Here is a 10523-nt window from a genome sequence, read left to right on the forward strand (position 1 = left end):
TTTAACTTTTTAAAAACATTTTTACCCTAACCCTAACCCCAACCCTAACCCTAACCCTAACCCTAATCTTAACCCTAACCCTAACCCTAACCCTAAAAAAAATGTTAATTGTTAAAATTGTTTAAAAAAAATTACAAAATTGTTTTAAATTGTTTTAAAAAACTAAAAAAAAATTTTTTTAAAGTTTAAAATAATTTTACAAATTAAAAATAATTTAAAAAATTAAAAAAATTTAAAAACATTTTAAAAAAATTTGAAAACATTTTAAAAAAATTTGAAAATCATTTTTTACCTTGAAAAAAATTTTTTACCTTGAAAAGAAAAATGTACCTTGAAAATTTTTTTTTTACCTTGAAAATCATTTTTAACCTTGAAAAAAAAAATTTACCTTGAAAAATTTTTTTTACCTTGAAAATCATTTGTTTACCTTGAAAATCATTTGTTTACCTTGAAAATCATTTTACCTTGAAAAAAAAATTTTACCTTGAAAAAAAAAATTTACTTTGAAAATTTTTTTTTACCTTGAAAATCATTTTTTACCTTGAAAATCATGTTTTAACTTAAAACATTTGTCTTTAATTTTTAAAAACCGTTTAAGTTTTTTTAATTTTTTTTAATTTTTGTAACATTTTTTAAATGTTTTAACATTTTTAAACATTTTTTAAACATTTTTAATTTAAAAAAATTTGTTTTTAAATTAAATATTTTTAAATATTTTTAAATATTTTTAAATATTTTTAAATATTTTTAAATATTTTTAAATATTTTTAAATATTTTTAAATATTTTTAAATATTTTTTAAAAAAAATAACTTTTTTAACTTTTTTAAAACTTTTTTTAAACTTTTTTTTTACTTTTTTTTTACTTTTTTGAACTTTTTTAACCTTGAAAAAAAAAATTTACCTTGAAAATTTTTTTTTACCTTGAAAATCATTTGTTTACCTTGAAAATCATTTTTACCTTGAAAATTATTTGTTTACCTTGAAAATCATTTTCAACCTTGAAAATCATTTTTAACCTTGAAAAAAAAATTTTACCTTGAAAAACTTTTTTTACCTTGAAAATCATATTTTACCTTGAAAAAAAATGTTTACCTTGAAAAAATTTTTTACCTTGAAAAAAAAATGTTACCTTGAAAAAAATTGTTTACCTTGAAAATCATTTGTTTACCTTGAAAATCATTTTTAACCTTGAAAATCATGTTTTAACTGAAAATTATTTTTTTTAATTTAAAAAAAAAAATAAAGGTTTTTTTAAGTTTTGTAAAAAAAAAAATTGTAATTTTTTAATTTTTTAAATGTTTTTAAAAAAAAAAATTTTAATTTTTTTAAAAACATTTTTAAATTTTTTTAAATTTTTTAAATATTTTTACATTTTTGAAGTCGGACTAAGTAGGACCTCACCCCCGCCTACTCACAGCAGACAATCCTGACCTTCAACTGGACTGAGCTTGGTGGAAATGTGTTTCATGAAAAGCAGTACCAGTGACGGTCACTTTGACAGCAGGCGTGACGTTGAACCCCCCTTTGGAATGGTTGGTTGTGAATCTGAACGTGTACTCGTCACTCCATCTCACGTCTGCGATGGTCAGACTGCAGTTGTTGCCATGACACTCAGACTGCACACCACCAAAGTACTGAGGGTCCAATCTCAGATCTTCCTCTGGATATTTGGTGAACCAAAATGTTTCCTTGACCTTGATGTCACGCCCGTCTTCTGTGGGCGGGAACGTAAAGGAGCACTGAAGCTTCACAGTGGATCCTTTAATTGCACAGATCTCCTTCTCAGTGTAGGCCCCCGCCCACTCATCACCGAGCAGCCCTGAAACACACATCGTCATCAATGACATCATAAAATGATCACTTAAAGATCGGTCGACTCGTCGGATTATGGAGTGTAAACACATGCAGTTGTTCTAATCGACCACAGGCCTTTAAATTCAAATCGTCATATTTTAGGCACGTGCTAACTGACAATAAAGATGACTACTTCATCCAGGAATATTCATCAATACTGTAACCGTGCTGCTTGTCGGACTGTCACAAAAATAATAACTCTATTAAAAGCAAGAACATGCAAAGTGCTGACAAAAACAAAGTCTCAGATTGTATGTAAACAGAGGACAGGGACAGTTACAACAAAGAAAACCAAAACTACAACCCTTTGGCAAAAATTAAAGTTTAAATACCAATGATTGTCACACACACACACTAGGTGTGGTGAAATTTGTCCTCTGCATTAAACCCATCCCCTTGTTCACCCCCTTGGGAGGTGAGGGGAGCAGTGAGTAGCAGCAGCAGCAGTGGCCGCGCTCGAGATGGTGGCGGCGGCGGGGTTGAGGTGGGCGGGGTTGGGGGGGTGGTAGCTGGGGTCCCGGAAGAGTTAGTGCTGCAAGGGGTTTCTGGGTATTTGTTCTGTTGTGTTTATGTTAACTATTACTACCATCTTGTCAATGTCAAAATACAAACGTTTGTGCTGCAAAATGTTTTGTCTTTTATAGTTATTACAAGTTTTTATGTTATGTCCAACAGGCACAAGACAATTGAACAACATTGACAAATTGTTGAATTAGGTCTTGATTAGAGATGTCCGATAATGGCTTTTTTGCCAATATACGATATAACGATATTGTCCAACTCTTAATTACCGATTCCGATATCAATCGATATATACAGTCGTGGAATTAACACATTATTATGCCTAATTTTGTTGTGATGCCCCGCTGGATGCATTAAACAATATAACAAGGTTTTCCAAAATAAATCAACTCAAGTTATGGAAAAAAATGCCAACATGGCACTGCCATATTTATTATTGAGTGCATTATTTTTTTTAACATGCCTCAAAACAGCAGCTTGGAATTTGGGACATGCTCCCTGTAGCGGGGGGGGTGTATATTGTAGCGTCCCGGAAGAGTTAGTGCTGCAAGGGGTTTCTGGGTATTTGTTCTGTTGTGTTTATGTTGTGTTACGGTGCGGATGTTCTCCCGAAATGCGTTTGCCATTCTTGTTTGGTGTGGGTTCACAGTGTGGCGCATATTTGTAACAGTGTTAAAGTTGTTCATACGGCCACCCTCAGTGTGACCTGTATGGCTGTTGACCAAGTATGGGTGGCATTCACTTATTTGTGTATAAAAGCCGCATATATTATGTGACGCTGTTTGTATGGAGGAAAAGCGGACGTGACGACAGGTTGTAGAGGACGCCAAAGGCAGTGCCTTTAAGGGACGCCCCCAATATTGTTGTCCGGGTGGAAATCGGGAGAAATTCGGGAGAATGGTTGCCCCGGGAGATTTTCGGGAGGGGCACTGAAATTCGGGAGTCTCCTGGTAAAAACGGGAGGGTTGGCAAGTATGGGGCGGACACTCAGTGGCTTAGTGGTTAGAGTGGTTAGAACAGGCCTGGGCAATTATTTTGACTCGGGGGCCAAATTTGGAGAAAAAAATGTCTATTTTTAGGTAAACTAATACAAAACCTCACAATAAAGTCTGATTGAATGCTAAAAATATTATGACAGACCGCCTTAAAAACAGAATGGAATTGTTTTATTTTTGTATAAACGATAAAACCCTGACTATTGAGAACATATGAACGTCACACCCCCTCTCAATCGACATGTTTTACAATCAAGGCAAATGCAACAAAAATGCATCGAAATATGAACGCGAAGGGTAAAAAAAAAACCCCACCTACAATCTGATATATCTGATACATCACTAAGCTTTCGAACTTGCTTGTAAAAATCATTTCAGGCTGGCCTCTCTGGAAACACTGTGTGGAAACGCTCCCCACCCACACTGCTTGGTGCCTCGTCTGACCTGCTTTGACGTAGATTACCATGGTAACTAGTAGGGTTGTACGGTATACCGGTATTAGTATAGTACCGCGATAGTAATGAAGCATATTTGGTACCATACCGCCTCTGAAAAGTACCGGTCTGCGACAACCTAAGATTTTTTGTTAAAATAAAGCCAATAATGCAATTTTTTCTGGTCCCCTTTATTTAGAAAAGTATCAAAAAGTACCGAAAAGTATCGAAATAATATTGGTATCAGGACAACACTAGCAACAAAAATATCATGCAAAAGCGCAGATTCCAACCATTGAAATGCTTTGTATTAGGGACTTTTAGCCGATATCCGATATTCCGATATTGTCCAACTCTTTAATTACCGATACCGATATCAACCGATATATACAGTCGTGGAATTAACACATTATTATGCCTAATTTGGACAACCAGGTATGGTGAAGATAAGGTCCTTTTTTTTTTTAAATAATAAAATAAAATAAGATAAATAAATGAAAAACATTTTCTTGAATAAAAAAGAAAGTAAAACAATATAAAAACAGTTACATAGAAATTAGTAATGAATGAAAATGAGTAAAATTAACTGTTAAAGGTTAGTACTATTAGTGGAGCAGCAGCACGCACAATCATGTGTGCTTACGGACTGTATCCCTTGCAGACTGTATTGATATATATTGATATATAATGTAGGAACCACAATATTAATAACAGAAAGTGTCATGTCTGTGTAATCATGTTTTGTTTTAAGTCATGTTTTGTTTAGTTTCTGGCTTTTCACTCCCTTGTCTTGTTTGCATGATTACCCATTAGTTTCACCTGTTCCACGTTTGGACTCATTGTGCACTCTTGTTTGTCACCATAGCAACCATTAGTTTTCACCTGTCACGTCACGCACCTGTTTCACGTTTTGAGTCACGCACCTGCTTTCACTAATCATGTCCATAGTATTTAAGTTCATTCATTTTCTGTTGTTCGTCCTGACGACATCCCCGCATTTATGCCCCCTGTCACACTCTGTCCACCTCTGCGCACTTCATGTCCATGCCAAGTAAGTTTGTTTATTATTGCCACAGTTAGTGTTTTTTTGTTGTTCATAGTTTCTGCCAATGCGCAAGTTTTGTGTTTATAGTCTAGTTTTGTACCTCCACCCCTGTGCGCGCTTTTCGTTTATTCTTTTTTTTGATAGTTTAAATAAATCATGTACCCACCTTCAAGCCTTGACCAGTCCAATTCACTTGCACCTCGAGAGAACAAACCAAGCCATAGTCCCAGTCATGACAGAAAGAAACAACCCTTTTGTGTAAATGGGGGAGAGAGGTTTTTTTGGGTTGGTGCACTAATTGTAAAAACGATACCGATAAGAAAACCGATACCGATAATTTCCGATATTACATTTTAAAGCATTTATCGGACATCTCTACTTTGTATAGTTGAAGACTGTCTGGTCATTAGAAAACATGACTGCACATCATAATGGCAGCTACACTTTCCATCTTAAAGATCTAAAGAAATTTTGGGGGAATGTCCGGCGGGTCAGATTGAAAAGCTTAACGGGCCGCATGTGGCCCCCGGGCCTTAATTTGCCCAGATCTGGGTTAGAGTTCAAACCGTTTTGGCATTTATAGTAATACACCGAAAAATCTACAGTTGTTTTATTTGCGGTAAAAACAAACAAACTGGCTGCTCAGGTGCCAAAATTTTACTGTAAAATTGCAGGGGTTTTTATTTACAGTAAAAACAACATTTGTACTATAATCCTTGAACAAAGTAACAGTGAAATTCATTTGAATAATCACTGAATGGAGAACTGGGGGTGGGATTAAAAAAGTTATCTTCTCCCCAAACTGGACAATCACGCATTACATACTATGCATTACCTTTTGTACTATAATAATTTATATTATTATGTGTTGTCAACTTTGTACTTTTTTAAAAAAATTATTATTTTTATGTCATTGCCTGAAATAAATAAATAAATGAAAAAATAAATAAATGAAAAAAAATGAATGAAAAAACAAATGTACATTTTACAGTAAAATCCTTTTTTTTAACCATAAAAACAGCAGTACTGTTTTTTTCCATTTACAGTAATATACACTACATTTTGAGGTGAAATTATTACAATTTACCATATTTTTTTAACATTTTAGTTTAAAAAAAAAAATCTATTAATAAAATGCATTAAAAAATTGTGTAATAATAGTATTCACTGTTAGAAGCGGCCCCCTGGGGCCAAACATAACTGCCATGTGACCCACAGTGAAAACAACTTTGGCACCTTTCCTCTATGTCAGGGGTCGGCAACCCAAAATGTTTAAAGAGCCATATTGGACCAAAAATACAAAAACAAATCTGTCTGGGGCCGCAAAAAATTAAAAGCCATATTACATACAGATAGTGTGTCATGAGATATACATTGAATTAAGAGGACTTAAAGGAAACTAAATGACCTCAAATGAGGCATCATGATGCAATATGTACATATAGCTAGCCTAAATAGCATGTTAGCATCGATTAGCTTGCAGTCATGCAGTGACCAAATATGTCTGATTAGCACTCCACACAAGTCAATAACATCAACAAAACTCACCTTTGTGGATTCATGCACAACGTTAAAAGTTTGGTGGACAAAATGAGACAGAAAAAGAAGTGGCATAAAACACGTCTTAGAAAGTCGGAGAAAGTTATACATGTAAACAAACTACGATGAGTTCAAGGACCGCCAAAATTAGTAGGACAAAACGGCGCTCGCCAAAATTAGTAGGACAAAACGGCGCTCGCCAAATACTCGAATCAGTGAAGCATGTTTAATACAAACAGTGTGCTTTATAACAATTAGGGAGGTTTGTGTCATGTTTGTCCTCCTACAGAAACCAAATTAACACAAAAAATATATGTTTTTTCCCCTCATCTTTTTCCATTTTTCATACATTTTTGAAAAAGCTCCAGAGAGCCACTAGGGCGGCGCTATAGAGCCGCATGCGGCTCTAGAGCCGCGGGTTGCCGACCCCCACTCTATGTCATAAAAGAAGTGTGAAAGGTCAAACACATTGCCATTGCTCTTGTTATTTAAATGTTACCGTTGTGGTTATTATTATTATTTTACTCAATATGTGGTTGTTCTTTTGAGTTATATTTAAAGTTGAGTTTTGGTGGTACTTTTTTTTAATAAAATGAATTATTGTGTTATTGATCGTCATTTCAATATCACTCAAAAATAATGGCGGTTATTCATTTTGTCATAATTGTCCAGCCCCAGCTATAACTGGTTTTTACTAAATACGTGAAGGAAGAAGGGAACTGATAACTATCAGGGGGTTTCACATATGTAAATATATTGAATGTTGGTATGTGTAAATATAAACAGTGTATATATATATATATATGTATGTGTGGGAAAAAAATCACAAGACTATTTCATCTCTACAGGCCTGTTTCATGAGGGGGTTCCCTCAATCATCTCCTGATGATTGAGGGAACCCCCTCATGAAACAGGCCTGTAGAGATGAAATAGTCTTGTGATTTTTTTCCCACACATACATATATTGCGCTCTACTACAGTATCGAGCACTATTTTTTGGATAACCTTATTAAGACATATATATATATATATATATATATATATATATATATATATATATATATATATATATATATATATATATATATATATACAAAACCCAAAAGCAGTGAAGTCGTCACGTTGTGTAAATGGTAAATAAAAACAGAATACAATTATTTGCAAATCCTTTTCAACTTATATTCAATTGAATAGACTGCAAAGACAAGTTATTTAACGTTCGAACTGGAAAACTTTGTTGTTTTTTGCAAATATGAGCTCATTTGGAATTTTATGCCTGCAACATCTTTCAAAAAAGCTGGCACAAGTGGCAAAAAAGACTAAGAAAGTTGAGGATTGATAATCAAACACTTATTTAGAACATCCCACAGGTGAACAGGCTAATTGGGAACAGGTGGGTGCCATGATTGGGTATAAAAGCAGCTTCCGTGAAATGCTCAGTCATTCACCACTTTGTCAACAAATGCCTGAGCAAATTGTTTAAGAACAACATTTCTCAACCAGCTATTGTTGCAAGGAACTTAGGTCCGTAATATCATCAAACGGTTCAGAGAATCTGGAGAAATCGCTGCACGTAAGCGATGATATTACGGACCTTCGATCCCTCAGGCGGTACTGCATCAAAAAGCGACATCAGTGTGTAAAGGATATCACCACATGGGCTCAGGAACACTTCAGAAAACCACTGTCAGTAACTACGGTTGGTCGCTACGTCTGTAAGTGCAAGTTAAAACTGTACTATGCAAAGCAAAAGCTATTTATCAACAACACCCAGAAATGCCGCCGGCTTCTCTGGGCCCGAGCTCGTCTAAGATGGACTGATGCAAAGTGGAAAAGTGTTCTGTGGTCTGACGAGTCCACATTTCAAATTGTTTTTCCAAACTGTGGAAGTCGTGAGGAAATAGGAAAAAAAATATCCGGATTGTTATCGGCGCAAAGTTGAAAAGCCAGCATGTGTGATGGTATGGGGGTGTATTAGTGCCCAAGACATGGGTAATTTACACATCTGTGAAGGCACCATTAATGCTGAAAAGGTACATACAGGTTTTGGAGCAACATATGTTGCCATCCAAGCAACTTTATCATGGACGCCCCTGCTTATTTCAGCGAGACAATGCCAAGCCACGTGTTACAACGGCGTGGCTTCGTAGTAAAAGAGTGCGGGTACTAGACTGGCCTGCCTGTAGTCCAGACCTGTCTCCCATTGAAAATGTGTGGCGCATTATGAAGCCTAAAATAGCACAACGGACTGTTGAACAACTTAAGCTGTACATCAAGCAAGAATGGGAAATAATTCCACCTGAAAAGCTTCAAAAATGTGTCTCCTCAGTTCCCAAACATTAACTGAGTGTTGTTAAAAGGAAAGGCCATGTAACACAGTAATAAAAATGCCCCATGTGCCAACTTTTTTGCACCGTGCTGCTGCCATTAAATTCTAAGTTAATGATTATTTGCAAAAAAAAAAAAATTGTTTCTCAGTGTGAACATGAAATATCTTGTCTTTGCAGTATATTCAATTGAATATCAGTTGAAAAGGATTTGTAAATCATTGTATTCTCTTTTTATTTACCATTTACACAACGTGACAACTTCACTGGGTTTGGGTTTTGTATATGTATATATATATATATATATATATATATATATATATATATATATATATATATATATATATATATATATATATATATATATATATATATATATATATATATATATATATATATATATATATGTATATATGTATATATGTATATATACACTGTTGGCCGCTTAACACTTGATTGCAATCACTGAGAAGATGTTGTCTATCTCAGGAAGTGAGCAAGCACAATTCTCAACTTGCACATGAGAAAGTCCACTTCAGAGCAGATGCAACATGAATTAGCTTGAAAGTTTGTCACTTTATAGTTCCTCTTCCTTCATGAATTATGTTAATAATGAATGTTTCACTGCAAATTGCACATTTACTGACATTACTGGTAAAAAATAAATAAAAATTAAAAAAAATAAAAAAATAAAATAAATGCATGCAGAGAGTCTATGTAGGAAAGCAATATTTTATCAATCAGAGTCAGGACTTTAACCAAATAAAAAAGTAGATGTTTAGTACCTGGCACGCAGAGAAGGAGGACCACAAAGCCTGTCTTCAGACTCATATTGGAGTAAGTGAAGAAGTAGAAATGTGTGCGTCTGTGGTCGCAAAAAGGAGGTGGTCATGACGTTCAAAGAAATCGAGAAGAAGAAGTGACCTTCTTCCTCTTTGCCTTATTGACATGCATGAATAAACCCACCCCATGAAATGCACTTTTTCTGTGTTTTTTCTTTGCAGGTTCCTCTAATAATGTCTTCAAAGCCAGCAATAGAGTGCTTTAAAATGTCACTTAAGAACACCAACACATGTTTCTAATTTAACTTCATTCAAGGAAAAAAAAAATAATAATAATAAAATATATATATTTTATATATATTATATATATATATATACAGTTGTGCTCATATTTATGATTTCTTGGCCATTCTTCAGAGAATATGAATGATAACACAAAAACCTTTCTTCCACTCATGCTTAATGGTTGTGTGAAGCTATTTATTGGCAAACAACTGTGTTTACTCTTTTTAAATCAAAATGACACAAGAAAGTACCCAAATGACCCTGATCAAAAGTTTACATACCCCAGTGACTTTGATCTGGTAACATGCACAAAAGTTGACACAAACAGGTTTGAATGGCTAATCAAGGTTCCAATCCTCACCTGTGACATGTTTGTTTGTAATTAGTGTGTGTGTATAAAAGGTCAGTGAGTTTCTGGGCTTCTGACAGACCATTGCATCTTTCATCCAGTGCTGCACACATGTTTCTGGATTCTGAGTCATGGAGAAGGCAAAAGAATTGTCAAAGGATCTGCGATAAAAAGGTAATTGAGCTGCACAAAACAGGAAAGGGGTATAAAAAGATATCCAAGGAATTGAGAATGCCAATCAGCAGTGTTCAAACGCTGATTAAGAAGTGGAAAATGAGGGATTCAGGTAGACCAGCAAAGATTTCAGCCACAACAGCCAGGAAAATTGTTCGAGATGCAAAGAAAAATCCACAAATAACTTCAGCTGAAATACAGGACTCTCTGAAAAA

At 34.6% G+C, this 10523-nt stretch overlaps 1 protein-coding gene across 3 annotated transcripts in view; it reads right to left on the reverse strand.

The window, feature by feature from the left end:
• Positions 1–10523, reverse strand: part of LOC133621863 (B-cell receptor CD22-like) — a 35843-nt gene extending 25320 nt beyond the window's left edge. For 2 of the 3 annotated variants that reach the window (XM_061984273.1, XM_061984271.1), the window contains exons 1-2: positions 9504–9593; positions 1483–1821 (exon numbers count right to left, since the gene is read on the reverse strand). In XM_061984273.1, coding sequence (XP_061840257.1) covers positions 1483–1821; positions 9504–9549 — 385 coding nt within the window. In that variant the 5' untranslated portion in view covers positions 9550–9593. Of the gene's footprint in view, positions 1–1482; positions 1822–9503; positions 9594–10066 lie in introns of those variants that run through there. The other variant, XM_061984272.2, reaches the window with a different exon arrangement.

Source organism: Nerophis lumbriciformis, linkage group LG25 (assembly GCF_033978685.3).
Source record: "Nerophis lumbriciformis linkage group LG25, RoL_Nlum_v2.1, whole genome shotgun sequence".
In the NCBI taxonomy this organism is placed as follows: Eukaryota; Metazoa; Chordata; class Actinopteri; order Syngnathiformes; family Syngnathidae; genus Nerophis; species Nerophis lumbriciformis.